This window comes from Trichogramma pretiosum, unplaced genomic scaffold, assembly GCF_000599845.2.
Source record: "Trichogramma pretiosum strain Unisexual culture from Peru unplaced genomic scaffold, Tpre_2.0 scaffold4, whole genome shotgun sequence".
NCBI lineage: Eukaryota > Metazoa > Arthropoda > Insecta > Hymenoptera > Trichogrammatidae > Trichogramma > Trichogramma pretiosum.
The window spans coordinates 2,681,803-2,702,637 of record NW_019641688.1 but is presented as its reverse complement, the minus strand read 5'-3'; the positions used below and the strand labels follow the sequence as shown (position 1 = coordinate 2,702,637).

The following is a 20,835-nucleotide window of genomic DNA, read 5'->3' as shown; positions in this document are numbered from 1 at the left end:
AAGGAAGTACAAGACATTCATCATGGCGTAGTTTACGTAAAAACATTTATTTTTTAGCCTTATATAAAATTTTATATTCAAAATTTGTAAAAACTTTTGTTTTTATTATTTTATTTTTGCTTGATGAAATTATACCCAATTTAAATACAACATTCGAACGTAAAAATACGAAATGCAAGTCAAGTTTCTTCTTTGAAATCAATGCATCATCTTCGTTTGGGATCGGTGCTCCGCCTAGTATACAATTAGTTAAGGAAAAAATTTCTGTTTTTCAAAATATATTTTGGTATCAAATGAAAGATTCATTCAAAATTTTTGTTTAAAAGGATATTGTTTTTCTCGTGTCTCACGGCCATCTCTCTCGTGAACTCGTTCCTTGCCGTAGGGTGACTTTTCCTAAAAACAAAAACAATTCATATGTACATGACATATCATGCTATAATGTGTGATACGTGAGAAAATAGGAACTGACAATTTTGCCAAATTTTGTTAAATTTTCCAGAATATAACGAAATAATTTAATTATTGAGACAATGGAAGATGTTCTTGAAGTTAAAGTACAATTAAATGAATGATTCGTAATAGCAATTGGGTTTAATTTTGAAAGAAAAAATGTTAATTTCATATAAATTAAAAAAATATATTATCATTTAATTAGATGTTGTTTAAAAGGTACATAGTTTAAGTGGTCACATGTACATGAATCAATTAAGCTTAAGTTTTTTAAATTAGTATAATTAAGAATTTACAATCGATAAAGGCAAACAATTCATAAAAGATTTAACATGTTCGCTGTTTTACCAGCGATAATCTTTAAATCAGAAGGATACATTTCTCTTTACCGAAAAGTTTTAACAAACCTTGTTATAATGATGCTTATCGGCTCTATGCTCTGGGAGATCTCCATTTTGATGCGTGCTCTTGGCTGAAAGGAATGAATTTTACCAACAATCATAGAAGATTTTGACTCTTTTCGTATCTCAATCAAGTCTCAAAAATAAAATAAAAATCCATGGAATAAATGAAATGGCAAATGCAACAGTACTATATCTTGTAAAACTAAAAAAAAACAATTATATCTTGAATCACGAACCCCGGTCATCGTCTTTTCGACGCTTTTGATCAACTGCGGCCGATACTTCATCTGTCCTGTCCTGTTACGAAAAAATGTTATAAATATTTCAAAAAACGTAATTTTTTATTAAAAATAAATAATAATAAAATTGAATATTTACTCTTTTTCTGCCAACTTTTTTCTCTTTCCGTGGTTCTTTGTCATCACGTGCTTGTTTTTTTGCCGAGGTGCGCTCCTTTTTTTCACTTGCAGCTTCCGTTCGTTTAGTTTCCTAAAAAGGGTAAATTATTATATTATAATCCCTAAGAACCGGAACTAGAAATTATATTTATTTCTTTCATTGTATACATAAATTATGTACAATAGAAAGTACTTACTTTTGGAACCTCCACTTTACGTCGCTTAGGATCTGTAATTAATTATTTATGATCGGTTAGCAGCTATCATCATTAATTTACTCTTACGTAAATAATTTTTATAATATTACCTCTATCATCTTGACCCGAACCTGCACTGCTGTTAGAAACGCTGGAGAGATCTCTATCGAAATTATCTATCGACGCAGCGTGATAATCATCCTTAATAAATTTAAGATAATCAGTTAATATTTCAACGATTTTCAAGTGAATCATTAATATTATTAATCAATCGGTACCTTGTACTTTTTATCTTTTTTATCAAAAGCATCTTCCTCTTCTTTCTTTGAGTATTTTTCTTTATTTTCTGATGATTCTTTGTTTTCTTTTTTCGACTTCTCAGAACTGTCACTACAAAAAATGTTTGAAATTATATCGAATTAATTAATTTGAAATTAGGACTATTCATAATTAGATTTTGAGAATTGCTTTAATACGAACTTGACATTGATTGATTTCTTTTCTTTGCTTTCTTTTTCTGTACGAGATTCGGAATTATTGGTCTCTTTAGCAGTAACACCGTTCACGGCCTTATCATTATTGGAATCGTTGTTCGTTGTTTCTGCAGATTTTGTTGCCTAAAAGTGGAAATAATCGTATATGAATAAAACGTTTACAAAATTTAATTTTTTTAACAATACCTTATCATTAACGTGATGGAAGTCTGTTTCTCTGATCATTTGAGGTGCTTTGGCCTTCAGCTGCCCGCAATAAGATGTTGCCAAAACGTGAAGATCTTGCCTCTTGGAGCGTTCTTCGTCCCGCACTTTCTCGACTTTGCGCTCGAGAATTTGAGACAGTTTCGCCAAAACAGGAAAGTGAGGTAAAATTTTGATTAATATAATCAAAGAATTTCTTATTTGTACATAATCTTTCGAGTCAAGACATACAACAATTGCCTGAAAAATATAAGACGATTACATAAAGGATCACATTTTCATACACGATAATTGAACATTAAGATACAAAGAAATTACTTATTTACCTTTGTAATTTTATAATGCCATTTGTGGCAAACGTGTCGGTAGTTTTCAAAACCAACCATGTCATTAGCTTCTGAAAACTGATTAGACACTCTAAATTTGGTCACGAAACCTGGATAATTACTACATTCCTAAAAAAAAATAATAAATCACTTTATTATATGAAAGTAAATTAGGCAGAGATAAATCAAAATAATAGTAATTACTTTATCGAATATAGCCTTTTCCGAATGCCATCTCATTACTGTCTCCAGCATGGCACACAAGAATCTACCATAACGATGGGCTTCGTTCTCGGTACACGATGTAACCGAATATGTTATATCACAAAAGAGCTGAGAGAAAATATCAAAAATTAATAACAAATATAATGTATTGATTCTTCAATGAAAATAAGTTTTGATGAACTCACTCTGTCGTAGCAAAGAAGCGTGGAAAAGTTAGCAGTTTTCAAAGAATGTATAGTGTGAACGAATTTAGCGCAATACATCGAATCGACCGTGGTGAACGTGCAGCGTGGAAATAGACAAAGTTGCAAAAACTGAGTGATTGTTTCATTTTTGGCAGACTTTGCGCTCCGTGACAAAAACCACGTGTCTTTCTCTTGTCTCAAGTAAGCGTGAACTTTTTCCACGTGCTCCTCTTGCTTTTTCTTCTCGTCTTGCAGCTTATCGATCATCGTCTGATATCTTTCTTGCTCTTTTTTACCTTTGCTGGCAGTCTGCGAAATTTTTACGAATGATTCGGTTTAGAATTTTGACAAAATCGATGCATAAATAAGGGAGGCGGGCTTCGGCAAAAATCGAAAATAACATACCATATCCTTTGAATCTGCCGCTTGACTAGCCATTTGCTTGAGTTTGTTGATTTCGCGCTGATAGCTATCTACTGGTACATACAGGTCATACATCGACAGCGACCAGAACGTCACTAAAAATTGGGGCGATATGTCCTCCCAAACTTTGATCGAGTGCAAAGGGCGAACGGAGCTAGCTACAGGTGCCATGACTGCTTGAGCAGCTTCTGCATATTTAGCCTGCTTCATCGACGTTGACATTTTCTTATAGTTCGGATCAGCTTTGCGCAGCGTATCGTACTTGATCTATAAATTTGATTGATTGAAGATAATATAAAAAGAATGATCAAGTTTGCTTTTACAATGGTATATGATTTGTAAAAACCCGGGTAACTTACATTGATAGCGTGCGCGAACATCGGCCTGGCCAAGAAGAAAGCCACATCAGCGTGTATGTGATAATCTCGGAGCATCGAATGAATCGAAGGTAGCCGCTCTACGTATTCGTCGACTGTCATTGTTGAGCCCAGGAAAGTACCGAATTGAACGAGAGCATCGTGGCATTGATCGTATAGTTTACCTTAACAGTGATAAAAAAAAACATATGTATTAATTAGAGAGAAAGAGTAATAAAATGTAGGCCTATGCCGAGAAAACGAGAACTCGTTTTCTAGCTTGAGTTCTTTTCTCATAATTGCTATCGTTGAAACGAGTAAATTCAGCAAGGCACGCGCTCCGGTCCGAACATTTAAAGCCCATAAGTAACGTAGCATAAATACATAATACAACTCTTCACGCACCATGCTTTACACCAATGTACGATTACGAGTTATAAAATAGATTAGAAAGTTGACCAAAAATATAACGTCTCAAGTATAAAGCTTGGGAATGTGGAGGAAGATATAGCGTCTCGAATACATTTCAACTGACATCGAGCTCATAACAAAAATTATCTATTTTCAGCTGCTAATTCGCATCTCATTCGAAATAGATTGGAGGATGAATTATGGACAAATCAATGTATACTAACGAGATGAAAAGTGGAAATGCAAAATTGCTAATCGACCATTGAAACAAATGACAAAAGTAATAGTCAATGCGGTTTACACGCTTCAATGCGTTTGGCCATTTAAAAGTCTCGGGTATTTAAATTTTGTACGCGATTACATTAACGGCACGCTTTCGTTACATAGACTTGGCATTCAATTGGCTTGCAGCATCTGATATCGTATACAATATCAAGATTTTTTTCGAATGTAGCTTTGAACTGGTGTGCAAATTTAGTCGAGAAACGTCGCCACGATAAGGCGATATATTTTCGGAAAGTATACAACACACGCCGCGCACACTTCCCACGCGTAATGACACGGCGCTCGAGAAGGCGCTTACAAGCGGCATAGTGGCCGGGATTTATTTGTGGAATCGAGCGAGAAAAAAAAGGCGAGAAAAGAGAGCAGATACACGCAATTTTTGACATTTACACAAATGCACATGAGGCAGCGCGCATAAGTGGGTTTGTGCGTGTGCGAGCATTCGCATTCCCGCGGGTAAAACGAGTGCAAAGTGCACCGCAACGTACGCAGAGAGGTGTTCGAGTCCGCGGACGATGGCTCACCGTAGAGTCGGACGAAGAATAAGAGCAAAAAAAGTGAGTGAAAGTAAGTAATGCGTTTCAAGAATTAAATGGAAGTTCATCATTGCGTCACGGTTGTATAAAAATTCAGGGAGTCGATAACTGAGTCTTTGACTACATTGAAAATGTTCCGTGCTCTCGTTATGATTTCATGCGTAAGAATAATGCGTCCCTCGATTAAAACTACCCTTTCAGATTAGATAGTTACATTGTGAAAGGTCGTTGCGAAACTTGGGTTCTTTTCTTTTTCATGGATCGAAAGGTACGACAAGGAAATCTACAGAAATACGTTTTTTTTTCAACTTGAAAATTGTATTTGATTAGGGGTAATACTAGTTTGCATCAAAATATATTTACATGGAAATTATAAATTGGTAGTGAATTATCACGAGCGATAGTTTTGGTGCTTATAAAATAATATCAATTTTTTGAGGAAAAAAGTATCCAATTGAACTAATACGTGATATCGATGTGGTTTTTCTTCTGCTTCTTAATGATTAGAACTGATGTTCCGAAATTTCCAATTTTTTTTTCAAGAAAACTAAGTAGAATAACATAATACACTGTTTTTACGTAATTATTACTTCAAAAGTTTCTGAGTAGAAAAGCTAAAGAAAATTTAAACAATTTTCTACAATGAAAACTGAAGAAAGTCAAAAAAGAAAGCTTTCAATCACATATTCGCCCGTCAGTTGTGACTTGGGGGGGTAGTTGCATAAATTATGACATGTAGATTATTATTTTAACATTAGAAAATTGTTACTCCAAAAGGGCTAAAGTTCGTTCATATATTATGAGGGAACTCAGACTCGTAGTGGCATCTCACGTCGGATCACGTGCGCGAGAAAAAAGAAGAGGTGAATGGGGTAGTATATATGTGGTGGACACCAAAGAGGGGATATACTTGATTAACTTGCCACGGCGTACCAGTAATAATAGTGTATCCCCACCAGACAGAGAGGAGAGGTACGTACGAGGTGAATGGGAGATTTCTTTACTAGTGGAGGGGGATAATTCGGTTCAGTTGCCGCTAAGACAAGTCTCGGATCAGTATACGTCCACCAGTCTGGCAAACACACAGTCCCGTTTACCTACAGTAGAATTTTCAACTTGTGTGTTTGAGCAGAAGTCTTATAGGCGCCTTTTAACCAAGTCACATACGTATGAAACAGCTGGTGTTTTAGAACGATTTCGTCCAACGAAAAAAGTCGTTTTCTCATCTTTTATTTATGTCGCATTGAATTCAACGAGTTCTAGTGTTTTGTGTTGTGTTCTTGAGAAAGATAAAATTCTCAGTGCATTAAAGAGTTGCAGTGAGCTTCGATAATAGAGGTTATATCGAAAGACTAATAGTGCTCGTAAGTATTCCTTTAAAAAAGTGTTATACTCGCTCGTTGAAAATTTATAAAAGTGTAATTTAAAAATTGAAGAGCAATTAGTTACCACGGATTTAAAAGTAGTGTATTCGAAGGGAGTTGCTATTAAAAACGTCTTACAACACAGCCAATCGTACGCTTTAGGAAAATAATTTTTTTCAAATTTTATACATCAAGGGCAATCTTTTTTTTGAGATTCAACGAGTAACCAATTGATTTTCCTAGACTATAAAACATCAAGATGGGGTCACATTTTGAAATGAAAAGTGAATTAAAACTACGCGAGGATCAAAAGTACAAGTGCATTGATAATCTTCAGAAACACACAAGATTCATATCTGTGAGACCAACAAAATCATGCGTTCGAGCTCTTCGAGAATATTTTATGAATATGAGTAAAAATCTACCTATACAAAACATCAAGGTGGAAGTAGTAGACGATAAAGGATTCGGTAGATTATTATTTCCAAAAAATTCTGATTTCCAACCACACGTGGATACCAGACCACCATCTGTGTTCGAATTCACGATTGACAGAGATCAACGGTACTTTTCAAAAGGCTATCAAAGGCATCAAGGGGCGATCGAAATTATAAAGCAAGAATCACAAAATAATGTTGAAAGTATAGGTCGGATACATTACAAGGCGCGTGTAAAAGCTTCGGATGATGTTTTTGCAGCAACAAAAACTCGTATGGAAGAAGCGGAAAAATTACATAGAAAAAAATGCGCTAAAATAATTCCGGATACGGTACGACCCCGAAATGATATTTTTGTTATTTTTTAATATAATATTTTAATGATTTTTAATCAATCAATTCATCTTTATTTCAGAGCATGATAAAAAGCAGATACCCACAATCGAGGTTGGCTGCAATGCCTGACTTGGTTTCAGGACATGTAACCAAGACTTCCCCTGCGCACCTCAAGCAGGAAAAAGAGCAGCTTGCTCAAAAGTCAACGGGGGATAAACCATTAAAGGAGAGACCATTAAAGGAGAGGTTGATCCATCTACTCGCCCTTGGCAAAACCCTCGGCACGGATATAAAAAGAAGGATACAGACTGAGGGAACAAAGCAAGGCGAGATGAGCGCCTTCCTCCACATCCTGCGGGACGTTTCCAATGCTCGAGATGGGAAACTTCATCTTAAGAGAAATTGTTGGAAGCAGGTTAACTTAAACTGGCCGTTCTATACGGACGAGGAGAAGATTCAGGTCGAGAAAAATAAACCTCCAGCTACTCCGTCGCCGCCAAGTGATGGTAGCGGCAGCAGCAGTAGCAAAAGTGGAAAAACACCCAACTCGATGCAGGCCGGCTCGCCTGCAGAAATAACTGGTCCGCAAAAGCGTGAACCGACCACCCACTTAAACTCCAATCCCATCAAAAAGGCAAAAGTTCAAGATAAACCATCGGTCACAACGTCTAGGCATATTCTCACACTAAGTGAGAAACTCGAAGCGCTGAAAGCAGTAACGAAAGACATCGCAAACCTCAAATTATCAATCGACCAGACAACGGAAAAAATATTACTACCGGACTGGCCGGAGGTGCCCGAGTGGCCACAGGTGATGCCGGAAATTACCAATTCCGAAGAACATGTAAAATGGTACGAAATCATCACAAAATTTATGCCTAGTTATAGTATCATATATGACTGGACTGCGGCAGAAAAATCCGTCTTAAGCAACATAAGAAATATGAAGAATATCAAGCAAAATACTCTACTAGGAGAGTTTTTGACGGAGGTAGCTTTAACGCTGCAAATCCGACAGAAATTTTTCGAGAATTTACACAAAAATGTTCAAACAATTAATCTTAGGCTAGATGATTATTATAATAAGAATAATGGAAAGTACGTTATGGAATATTAGATTACTCTTTGCCATTTGTAAATATTTATAATTTTAAATGTGACTGGATAGTAAATACGAAATAGTAATGTAAAAAATCGAATTGTGTAAATATTATACTAATACGTACGACAATATACATTCTGTAAATCCGAAAGTAATATATATTTTATATGTATATATATGTTCATGTTAATAAAAAATGTATATTACTCTAAAAATATAAAATTTAAAATAAAAGATTTTTTAAATAAATCAAATGATTTGAAATATTTTTTAGTCATACCTACATATCATTTTATAAATTTAAATCTTTTACCTAATCCCAAGTTTGATAAATTGATTTTTAAAAAATTAAAAAAAATACATTCTATTACTTGAAAATGTATGTAGTAATTATGAAGATAACTTACCAACAAGTTTCAGATGTGACTGTTCTGTTTCCCTATAAACAACACAATGTTTTTGTTGAGCCATCAATAGACAAAGAGCTACAGCCAAATCGTTTTCAGCTAAGGCTTCTTTAAGACGCTGGGATGATTTTTTTGTATTTCTAACTTGACTAAAATATCCAGCTTCTATGCGAAGTAAATCTCCACCAGCCATGGCATCTAATTGATCAGATGTTAGTTCTTCAGAAGCTTCGATGCCCGCCATTTTTTGAACAATCTCTTTCAAAATCAGTAAGTCCAAACTAAAAGAAAATCAAAAATGTCATCAACATGCACGTGAAATTCAACAGAAGTTAGCTTACTATCATAAATAGATATAAAAATTTGCAAATGCTCAATAGATTTTTTGATAACCATTTTAATTATTTTGAAAGTAAAGTATTTTTTTAATTATTTATAAAATACTAATAATTATTTGTTAATTTTCATAAATATATTTATCAACTTTACATTCAAGTTCTATATAATATGTAAAAAAACTTTGAACCTAAGAGTTTTTAAATTTTTACCTTTTCTGGGCTTTTAACATGTTAGCTACATATTGTAGCAATCCTGTCAATTCAATGTTATATTTTTTGAATATAGCACCACAAAATGCAGCAAGAGATGTTAGCCAAAGAGAGATGCTAGTTCCATCATGCTTGAAACGATTTCTCTCTGCGCTAGCAAGAGCTTCAATTAAACAATAACTTAAAACGTCATAAGAAATATTTGTAAGATATTTAAGTGAATCTACTACTGGTCCTGTAACAAAAAAATATAGAAGATTGAAAAAAAATCGGTAAAATTCTTAATTGTCAATTATGAAATCTTACCTATCAAATTATCATACAATTGAATTTGAATTATAACATAGTCAAATAATACTCCAGGCGATGAATGAGTCAATTTTCCTATTGACCTTCCTACAGGTTTAATTGTTTCTTTGCTAACTCTTTTTATCACATTCTTAATTTTTTTTTGAGCATCGGCACGTTTTCTTAATAATGCTGCATGCTGCTGAGGTGTGTCATTTTTCCATCTGGCATAAAGAGAGTATCTGCTCTGATAAGGATAGTACTTTAAAATATTCCAAATTTCTTCAGCTACACAGCAATTACAATCCATAAAAGAAAGCGCTGGTAGAAGTGCTACATCAAGTATTGTTAGTATATCATAATAAAGTACACTATCCTTAGGTAATGGTAGCTTAGCAGAGTTAAGAGAACACTGTTTAATAGCAGCATAATTTAAACGCATTATTTTGTACATGAGTACAGGATCATGATGAAGATTTGGTCCTAAAGCAATAAGCATTGGTAATAACCTATCATGAATATCTTCAAGACGTTTTAAAGGTGGTGGAGCCAAAGGGCTTGATAATGGAGCAATTTTTCTTCCAGGAAGTTTAGGGTGAATTAAACAGTATCTAAAAATAAAAAGAATATTAGTTTAATATTTATAAGTAAGGTTGAGAATAAAATAAAAAAAAATCTTATTTCACATACTTTCTGTAGACGGGTTCAATAAGGGCATGAATCATACTGCAGAGTGCCTTAGCTATTGGTTTGTTGTCAGTGAAACAAAAGTCTGGTAACCTATCAAATAAATTTTGAGCTACATCCCAAGCTCCCACCTCCAAAAGTGCTTCACATAAACCAAATTTTTGGTTAGCAGAATACTTGTCCTAAAACATATTTATAGATAAATATTCATTATTTTAATAATTTGCTTTGTAAAACCTACCACTATAGCATCTCTATCTTCTTTTTCTTCTTCTTTTTCTTTAGTTGAAATCACACTCATTTTTCTAACATATTCTCTTGCTAATTTGATTTCATTTTCATAATCGCGAATTATTACTCGATCATCAGGAACCAACCATGGTAAAATGTCATCCAAGTTTATTACTCCATACTGAAGCATTAGTGCTGTTAGCACTTGTAGAGATTTAGGTGTATCGTTAACTGTAGAACAATATTTAAAACCAAGTACTTCACACAATACTTGTCTATCACTCATGTATGAACGTATAAGAGGTATGAAAACAGCAACATCTTGAGGTCGGTTTTCAAAAGTTTCCAATAGTATATCTAATACTCTATTGGGATCCAGATTAAAATAACCTGAAATTCAAATTGATCAATTGTAAAATAATGTTAACAATTGATCATATAATACAATAACTATACCAATAAGGGATTTGACGATTTGCAAAAGGCTTTCTACATCTGATTCTGTGTGCTCTTGACTGAGCTCTACAATTAGCTTGGAATAACCTTCACTCTCTTCTCTAAATAAATTAAATTTCTTCTGTTTGTAGCTGTAATTGAATGTTCATTAAGATTTACGTTCAATAAGTATTTGATTTTATTAATGCAATTTTTTAACATACTATAACTTGGTTTTCACTTTAATAAACTTTGTTTGAAAGCTCATATTTTTAAGAATCCCAACATCTTGGAGAGTATCGGTATCCAAACGTTCTTTTAAAATTCTTTCTGTAAGATACTTTTTAGATTCTCTTACGATAAAATAAAAATTACTTCTGGTTTCTCCTTGAATTTCTGCATCTATGATAGTAAAAATATCTACAATAGCAGATGGTATTGCAGGATTCTGATCCTAGAAAAATCATAAATCAATAATAATATTTTTCTTAGACATCTTTATGACCGAAATTTAACTTAACTTACTGCAAGTTCCCCTAAACTAGTAACAACCACCTCTTTCTTCATAGTTCCAAGAACACCACTGAGGATCAGTTCATAAAGGCCTCTCTTCCATTCTACAAAATTAAAAGAATGTTTTAAATAAAATAAGGAAATAGAAAGCTCATCCTTCAAACACATAAATGTTTGACTATTACTTCATTTTTGAATATAAAACAACCATGCAACAGGTGGCTTTCTTTGATATCGGATAACAAATGAAAATTGACTCACCGTGTTCATGACCCTCCTGATAATTTGTTTTCATCAACTTGAAACTGAAAAAAGAATAATTTTCATTTGTGGTTTGTTTGAAAATTGATTCTCCAAATGAAGAAAATGAAGATTTAATCATAGCTCAATGTCCAAATTTGCAAATGACAAACTTGTGTTGTTACAAAGAATTGCGCTACTATAAACAACATAAAGCTTGAGTGTGCACGATCGTCCGTGTGTGTAAGCGTATACTGAATAGCAAAGGAGCTACTAGCCTACTATGTAAGAATACACCATCACGCAGATACCAACACAAACAAACTATACAAGGTAGCAGCTAGTCTCGATTCTTGACGTACGAGCTGACGCCAAATTAATTTATCAAGAAATTTATTACAACGAGCTGACGCGAGAATAACGTACGCACATTCAATTCAAAGGGAAACATAAAAACGACTCTATCTCGCTTTTGCACATAAAAATTTGGCATAAATGCGCGACTATAGGTTGAGCGAGACTCAAGGTTTACACACGGACATTCGTAGGCCTGAAAAAGCCGAGCAATGTTTTTTGTTAGTTGTACGTTCGATACGAGGCGATTTCGCCGGTAATACTTACAATTCGGTCTTGCCCTGCTTGTCCCAGTTTTTCCAAAGATCGGGGCTCCAAAATCTCGTCGCCGTCATTTTGCACTGTTGTAGTCGCTGCGCTCGAGTATATTATCATGTAGTACGCGCGCGGCGCCACTACACACACATGCACACACAGACACCACGAACTACACTCTTTTGCGGGATCGTATTGTGTCCTCTGCGTCGCACGAGGCCGGCTTCTGTGGCGGTGGATTTTTTTGCTGCCTGCGCCCACCGCAAACCTATGTGCGTACGCGAGGGTAGTAGCTCCGATTTCCGTATCGACGCTCGTGCTCGCTGAACTCGGCACTGCGCTTCATCTATGCGAAGCGACTTTAGGCCGTACAGGTTACAAACACTCGCGTATCCACTATTGTATATCAATTTGTAATTATAACGTGTAACTTAGTAAGCAAGTACGCAAGTTGATTCTCGTAATTCGCCGCACTGTCTTGTTCGCGTTGGATATGTATATACGGGTGAAAAATGCAGCAGGAATATATACAGCGCGTGAGATTCTCCACGCAGATATCCGGCGAATTTGGCACTGAACAACTGAGAACTGATTTTGCACGCCACGGGACGAACGGCACAAAATGGAACGGCGCATGCGCACCGCAGAGAGGCACTCGCGGCGAGTCGCGAATGTCGCGATTTCTCATTTCGCGAACAAAAACACACCGACGCACGAAGCACGTTGACTCGTCGTCAACTCAGTCACGGCACAATCGTAGAACAACACTCACTGTAACGGGTCTTCATTTCGACTGAACGCGATTGGCGGCAGTGGCTCTTTATTTATAGCCAAAACGCATATAAATTTCGTTATCATCGTTAGCAAGAGGGGGGCGTATAAGACGTTCATTTGATGATTAAAAGTTTTGCAATACGCAGAGCGCACTACTCTCGGTTTTATGACAGACTTTTTAGAGGCAGTTTTCATACCACGATTAGCAAGGTGCACGTCCTTTTGCGCGCTTTTTATAACTTTGCCCAATCATAACGAGACAACGCGTATTTCCACTTTATGAATAAGTTATAGCGACAAGTGTACTCAATTGAAAATCATGTAATGGTTACGAAATGCGATAAAAATTATGAACTTTGCATAGTTATGGAAGCAGGCTCAATCTTTGGCGCTTTCTGCATACGTGAGCAGCATACATAAGATTCCATTGGATTCATCTATAGATTGTTAACAAACATTTCTAAAAACCATCAAGTTCGCCAATTTTCGACATTTTGAATCCAGATCTGAGATAATTTTTGAATTTTTGAAGGAAAACATTTTTACCATCGATGGATCGATGTTGCAGTGCATATACGCCAATAATTCGCAGAGAGGACACTTCCGAAGTCTTTGCAGTTAGAAAGATGAAGAGATGTTTGATGCTTGAAAGAGAAGATTTGATATACGAATTCTAAATATTTACAGATTACAATCATTATCTTTTGATATCGATCTTATTAGTTGTCTTCATCTATAAATTTCGAGAAAATGATTTTTCTCGCTTTAGTTTCAATTCAACAAGTACTTATGAGCATTCATTATTTTATACTTTTTTCGTTGGAATATCTTACATAAAATGATTTTTGAAATCTGACAATTAATAATTACAATTTTAAATAAAATAAGATCTCTGTAAATTTTCCTAAAGACCATTTCAGCAAAGCCAATAAGCTAAACAACAAAAACTTCCAAAACACGAAAAAAGTAAATAGCTCTTAGACTTCCTTGCTCTATGATTACCATGTTTATGAAGAAAATGAAAGAAACTGAATAAAAAAAAGAGCTCGTAATCTTTGAAAAAGTGTCAATTGGCCTAGAAATGTGCCGAACCAACATTGCACAGACAACATTGTAAATTCATTTCAATAAACATCTTCAACCTCGATGATTATAAAACATCCTTGTAGTTATGCTGATCAAGCGAAAATGAGAGAAGAGCATTCAGAATAACAACAAATTCGCCGATCGTGCGATGAAAATCTCACGCCGCGCGCAGATCGCCGCACTGACTGCACTGGTTTCGTCGCGATATCGGTGCCCGCGACAGAATCGTTTGGTAATTCTCTCTCCGCATCATTGCCTGTCAGTTGATATCTGAATTCGTTACGCGCCAACACAATGCCGAGGTGCAGTAGTTTGTCGATACGCGCGGTGGTGGCCCTTGGCTGCTTCTCTCTGGCCATTGCTGCTGTCACTCTTGCCGACGACGCCAAGAAAAATGCCAAGATCGTCGTGATCGGGGCGGGAGCATCAGGAATCGCGGCTGCCTCGAAGCTCTTCGAAAACGGCTTCCATAATGTGACCGTCTTGGAGGCCGCGAAGGGAATAGGTGGTCGCCTCCTCACAGATACCCAAGGTAATATCCAATCGGATTTTCGACTGGCTTTATATAATATTACTCTAACCACTCATGAATTTTATAAATTTTCTACTTTCCATAGGTAACGCTTCGTTGGATTTTGGTGCGAGATGGGTGCACGGCCAAGAAGGAAATGTCGTTTACGACCTGGCCAATCCTTTAAATTTCTTGGGTGAAGAGTTGGGAATCGAGTATATGCTAGTAGATTCTCAAGGGGACCAGATCGACGACGATGTGGCTGAAAAATTATGGAAATTCGTCGAAGAAGACGTGGAACCCCATAACGATACCGCTTACGAGTCCTTCGGTCAATTCACGGAAAAAAAGTTATAATACTAAATATTTTTTATTAGTAAAATCGATCAAGCCATCGAAATTGCGTAATCGACATTGATTTATTAATTTTAGATTTGACGAAAAGTTTCAAAACGATCCAAAAATAATGAAATACAAAAACAAGTATACACGTTTTTTAGAATCAGTGGTATTAGAATGGTATCCAGCTGAATCGTGGTTCGATTTATCTACCAGCAATGCGCAATTTTTCCATGACTATCCTGGCGATCAGCTGATGTAGTGGAAGACCAGGGGTTACTCTACTATTTTGGATATTCTGATGGTAATAATTAATTTCGATTTCTTAAATATTAAAAAATTTGTAAAAAAGTCATAAATTTTCACAGAAAGCATATCCACATTCAGAACAGGAACTGCCCGTAAGAAACAACACGGTTTTAAGCACTGAAGTCACTTCGATCAACTATTCAAATCTTACGGATGATTCGCCAATTTTAATCACTACGAAAGATGGAAAGTTGTACGAAGCGGATCACCTGATAGTGACAGTTTCTTTGGGAGTTTTGAAGGAAAGGCACCAAAATCTTTTTATGCCCCCATTGCCAGTCGATAAAGTTTCTGCGATCGAAGTACATATTATTTCAAATAATACTTATTTTAAAGGCTCGAACTAACTAAATTTTTAAATCATTCATTCGCAATTTCAGGCAATTGGGTTTAGTAACATAGCGATAATATATCTTCAGTACAACTATCCGTTTTGGGGTGAGACTGAAAATAGCACGTTTTGCATCTCTTTCATCTACAATGACCACGACAAGGAGAAAATGGAAGCAGAAGTGAGCCTCCTTTCGACTCTTTATGAACGAATAATGGATATTACAATCACTAAATTTTTTAGCCGGAGAAGAATTGGCTTTTGGGTATAGGTGGCGCCACGACGGTCGAATCGATACCGAATGTCCTAGCAATCTGGGTAAACGGAAAATACGCCAGAGCCATGGAGGCTCTGAGCGATAGAAAAATTTTACTGCACGTCCAGGAGAATCTTCGCCGATTTTTGGAAAAAACTTACCCCTATATGACTGATCCGGACATGATGCTGCTAGTGGATTGGTATACGAATCCGTACACCCGAGGCGCCTTCAGTTATTGAAGCGTGGAGACTCATAACCGCGGAGTACTTCCGGAAACGCTGGAGAAACCCGTGCAGCCAGAAAAAATGGTACATTTTTGACATTTGGACGAGAAAATTTGATAGTACTAAAGCGACCGATTTCTCGATTTCAGGCGATTCTGTTCGCTGGAGAAGCAACCGATAACAACCGATATGGAACGGTGGATGGTGCCATCAGGAGTGGCTGGAAAGCGGCTACACGTTTGATAGATTACTATAAGAATAAATCGTAAAAAAAATCGAATTATAATTGAAAATAACGAAATATTAATAATTGCAAAGTTGTTTGCAAAATATTTGTATTTCATTAATCTGAAGTAGAACATTTTTATCATAAATATAATAAAACCGCTGTCTATTCATTGGCAAAGAGCTTCCTCATAATTCATCCTCAACTAACTAAACCTTCTTTATTAATGAATTAATTATACTACAAATTTAGGTAAAAATGCTTAATAATAATGATGGCCTTATGACTAAAAAATACCATTTTTATTTTCATATTGATATGTGGGAAGAGGCATTTTAAACTTCAAAATGAAACTTTGATCATTTCTAAAAATATATACTACTAGTGTTTCATACTTTAAAGACAATATTACTGCTTTGAGTTTCTCCTTTTAGATGGCGAGTATACCTATATGTGTGAATCTGCAATAAGTTAGCTACACTTCGTAGGATCATGATAAAACTTTTTTTTGATGATAAAACGTTAATTTCGTCTCTTACTTCCTCATAGAGAAAGCTCTGTATTAGGCTCAAAAACGAAATTTTAAACTTGGTAGGCCCCTGCACACGTATCAGTATCATAAGCCAGTTTTGGTCACTGTCTTATTTACGAATTAATAATCAATTTCCGTGCGTCGGCTTTCTGACTACAATTAGAAAAAAGCATATTACATTTTATGAATTGAAAATAAAATGTCACATCTCATAAAAGTGCAAGGAATACAAAAAATCGTTCTTCATTTACTTGTAGCTGATAAACTGTATGATAAGTACAATTTTCAATAATGAAACTATCTACTTTACCGACGTTAGACCTTGCAGCATTGTAGTTATGCTGTCAATGCGAGCAGCTTCAACTACTGCAGATATTCCAAGAGGCTTACTTCCTATTTCGACCACTAAGAAAACAGCTGGCTTTGGCTCAGTCGTTTGTGACTTTTGATTTTGTTGTCAACGATCTCTGCGTGAAATCGACTGTCATAACAATATCTCTTTCATTTAGTACATTAAAAAAGCTAAGAACTATTTTATATAAAACACGAAGTGCTTCGAGTCTCAGGTATTTATTTTTTCTTATGAATATGGTCGATACTTGAAGTATTTCTTTTTAAGTTGTATGTATGGAAACATACACTTCTTTATTTATTTGAAGAACATATAATTTTATTGAATTAAGGTACGAAAGCTTGATTGTATTCATTGAAAATTATAATCAAAGCTATAGAATTGTAATTGTTTTATCGTTATCAATCATTTCCATTTATCAATTACATTTTAAAAAACTAATCAGTGAAAAATGTATTACTTGAATTGGTACATAATATTTTGAGAAAGGCGATTTTTTTATATATAATTAATACATAATTATATTATGATACATTCATTAGAATAAATTGATTTATAACAAATTTTCTCGAATAACTACTAAAATGTTATAAATATTTTAATTTTTTCCTAATACATTACGATAAATTATCAGTTTAGTGGAACATAAAATCAAGTTAGTCACTCAAAATTTCATTTTGATTTGCCCTAAATTTATTTATAATTAATTTTATGAAAGTTATAAATCACTTTAAATTTTTGCAGAGTCATGCTGACTATAGGACGATTTCTCAGATCGACGGCCTCGTCGTACTTAAAGAAACCAATCGAATCAAAACGAGCGTTGACTGTCATAGTTAAAACAGAGGATGGTAAAATCAAAGGACATGCTCTAAAAAACGTTGATAAGGATGTTGAATACTTTTCACTTCGGGGTATTCCGTACGCCGAGCCCCCGATCAACGATCTTCGATTTAAGGTAAATTTTATTGACATTTATAAATAAGAGGAATGTTTGAATACCCGATTTTTAGTGTTTTTTCAAGTACCCTGGCTTTCTTCGAGTATTTAAATTTTTTCAATTGCATTATCGTATAACTATTTTTTAATATTTATATTTTCGATAGGCGTTTAGACAACATTGTTCTTTGATTTTTTTCGTGTACTAGCAATGAAAATCATACATTTGACTAATAATTTTTTTCTTCATGCAGGTCTTATGAAACACAGTTTCAAAACTCAAAAATAGTCGAGTACCCGAAAAAACTCGATTGTTCTTAAAAAATTCAGGCACTCGAAAAACCCGAATACAAAAAATACTTGACTCGAATTCGAAAAAAAACCAATACTTATTTGAAAATAAATTTTTTATTAAGTATTCATGTATTCAATTTTTATTTTTTAATAAATATTTAAGGATCCAATTCCTAAAAAAAAGTGGACCACCAACATTCGAGATACCGTAGATGAAAGTAATATGTCGCTGCAATACGAACCTTTGATTGGTAAAGTTAAAGGTAAAGAAGACTGTTTGTATCTCGACATCGCAACAAGTGAAATGCACAACTGCAATAAGCCCGTTATGGTATGGTTTCACGGAGGAGCTTTTAAAATGAGTTCAAACACGCCGAAAATATTCGGGCCAGATTATTTAATAAAACACAATATCGTTTTCGTCAGCATTAATTACAGACTTGGGCTAATGGGTGCGTCATTGATTACTCATAAAAACGTTTGAAAGGTCTGACTTTGAATTTATTTACTTCAGGCTTTTTAAATATGGACCACGAAGAATGTTGTGGTAATATGGGTCTGAAAGATCAAATACTTGCCTTGAAATGGATTCAACAAAATATTCAATATTTCGGTGGAGACTCGAATAACGTCACAGTTTTTGGTCAGAGTGCAGGTGGAGCATCAATACATGCTTTGTGTTTATCATCAGAAGCAAAAGGTTTATAAATTAGATATGTAAATTTTAAAATATTTATCAGTAAACATATTTGACGATATATATTTTTAGGTCTCTTCCATAAAGCTATCATTCAAAGTGGTGCATTGACAAATCCATGGGCTCATATAAAATCAAACAAAAAGTGGGGATACGCCTTAGCTAATTCCTTCGGTCATAAATGTGATACTGATTTGGATGTAATAAAAAATTTAAAAAAATTACCAGCTAAGGATTTAGTTAAGAAGTATGAAGATTTATGTGACAACGTAAGTTACTCGCGGGAAAGCAATAGGATTTTTGTGAGCTACGAGCCTTGAAGATATCGTTACTAGTTTTTGTGTAATAGTGGCCAATTGTCGATGAACCTTTATTAAACCGATACGCTCAACTTTGGCTAATTCTGTAGTTTTTCGTTTCGTTTTGTAGGAACTTGCAAAGGTTCAACTATCACTGGTTCCCAGTCAAGATGCCAAGAGCAAGAATCCCATTTTGCCAGGACCCATCAGAGAGCTAGCAGAAAAAGGCATCAATGTACCGTTAATTATCGGTTACAATTCGCATGAAGGCATCGTTAGATTTCTCGGTGACACTTCAAAAATGTATGACGAGTTGGACAAAAATTTCAACGAACTTTTGGCCAGCCATCTACGAATTGACAACTGTGAAAAATTGACTGAATTCACGGAGCCAATAAAAAGACATTATTTCGGTGATGATAAAATTACTAAAGTTAAATTCAATGAAGCCGCGCAGTTTTTCGGTGATCTGCTATTTATCATGGAAGTCATAGGAGTGGCTAAGATTCAACAACATAAAGATGTTCCAACTTACCTTTACAAATTCTCCTACAGGCCTGATCTTCCAGGAGTTAAGGAAAAATTCGGGATAAAAATTAAAGGTTTTGATTTCAACAAATACAGAGCGTTCACATTATTGATTGAAATCTAATGAACATTATTGACTTATTTTGATTTTTAGGAACATGCCATGGGGATGAATTGGATTTCTTGTTTCATGCTGAAGCGAGAAAGAAAAAAATATCTGCAGGTACGCGGGATCGTACAACGATGGAAAGAATGACAACAATGTGGACTAATTTTGCTAAATTTGGGTAAGTTTTCAAATTAAAATGTTAAGAAATCATAAGATTAATATTACCAAAAATTTAATTATCACAGGAATCCAACACCTGAAAAAAATGAGCTTTTGAATGAGTCTTGGTTGCCAGTAACCAAGAAAAAATTGAATTGTCTTAATATTTCTGATGAATTGACTTGCAGTGAAAATAATGATTTGAGAACATATGAAATATGGAAACCTTTATTGTCGCTGTCGCAATAATTTGCATTTAGTGGATGGACGATTAAGAAAATATCTGCACTTTATAGCCATGATATAACATAAAACTAAATTGAAGATTTATAATTACTTTAAAAAATAATGATTAATAAAGATTCTTTTTTTTGTAAAAAATTCAGGTTTGAAATAATGTTTTAATTGGGAATAAGAGATGAATTAATTTCTATTAACGTTACTACATAAAAATAAGAAGTGACATAATTTAATGAGGAAACTCTTTACCGACGAATAGGTGACGGTTTTGAATTCACTTTGATGCGATATCCTTTTTTTTTATTAGATAAGCGATTATCTCCTACATTTTGAAAATAAACTCATTCGGTTACTGATCGAGTCAATTATGATTTATAAGCTCGACAGCCTGAGACGCCCTTGTTGCACTTGTTCTCACGAAAAGACTCGGTGACGCGTGCATGATCCCTGGAGTACGCGAGAGTTCTACTGTTTTTCCAAGGAGTCACAATGCATATGGATCTGCATTATTATATACTTCTTTTGTTTAATCT

At 34.9% G+C, this 20,835-nt stretch overlaps 3 protein-coding genes and 1 pseudogene across 3 annotated transcripts; 3 read left to right on the top strand and 1 right to left on the bottom strand.

The window, feature by feature from the left end:
• Positions 1-113: 113 nt before the first annotated feature.
• Positions 114-12,842, bottom strand: LOC106656223 (THO complex subunit 2). The gene is made up of 25 exons (XM_014377027.2): positions 12,107-12,842; positions 11,507-11,550; positions 11,258-11,349; positions 10,957-11,186; positions 10,754-10,884; positions 10,308-10,687; positions 10,070-10,248; positions 9,398-9,990; positions 9,092-9,326; positions 8,544-8,824; positions 3,669-3,850; positions 3,292-3,576; positions 2,887-3,195; positions 2,681-2,809; positions 2,477-2,605; positions 2,133-2,390; positions 1,933-2,069; positions 1,731-1,842; positions 1,563-1,653; positions 1,453-1,484; positions 1,236-1,346; positions 1,094-1,154; positions 861-925; positions 332-396; positions 114-237 (listed from the first exon to the last, which is right to left on the bottom strand). Exons 1-25 carry the CDS (start codon positions 12,172-12,174, stop codon positions 207-209), a joined length of 4,230 nt encoding a protein of 1,409 aa, XP_014232513.1. The 5' UTR covers positions 12,175-12,842; the 3' UTR covers positions 114-206.
• On the top strand, positions 5,985-8,272 carry LOC111694256 (RNA polymerase II elongation factor ELL2-like). Its single transcript, XM_023461695.1, has 2 exons — positions 5,985-7,030; positions 7,114-8,272. Exons 1-2 carry the CDS (start codon positions 6,521-6,523, stop codon positions 8,149-8,151), a joined length of 1,548 nt encoding a protein of 515 aa, XP_023317463.1. The 5' UTR covers positions 5,985-6,520; the 3' UTR covers positions 8,152-8,272.
• Positions 12,843-14,248: 1,406 nt separating the features above from the next.
• Positions 14,249-16,196, top strand: LOC106656023 (annotated as a pseudogene).
• Positions 16,197-17,135: 939 nt separating this feature from the next.
• Positions 17,136-20,434, top strand: LOC106656022 (carboxylesterase 5A-like). The gene is made up of 8 exons (XM_014376632.2): positions 17,136-17,251; positions 17,782-17,995; positions 18,434-18,722; positions 18,785-18,970; positions 19,040-19,236; positions 19,397-19,868; positions 19,949-20,081; positions 20,149-20,434. Exons 2-8 carry the CDS (start codon positions 17,786-17,788, stop codon positions 20,309-20,311), a joined length of 1,650 nt encoding a protein of 549 aa, XP_014232118.2. The 5' UTR covers positions 17,136-17,251; positions 17,782-17,785; the 3' UTR covers positions 20,312-20,434.
• Positions 20,435-20,835: the final 401 nt, after the last annotated feature.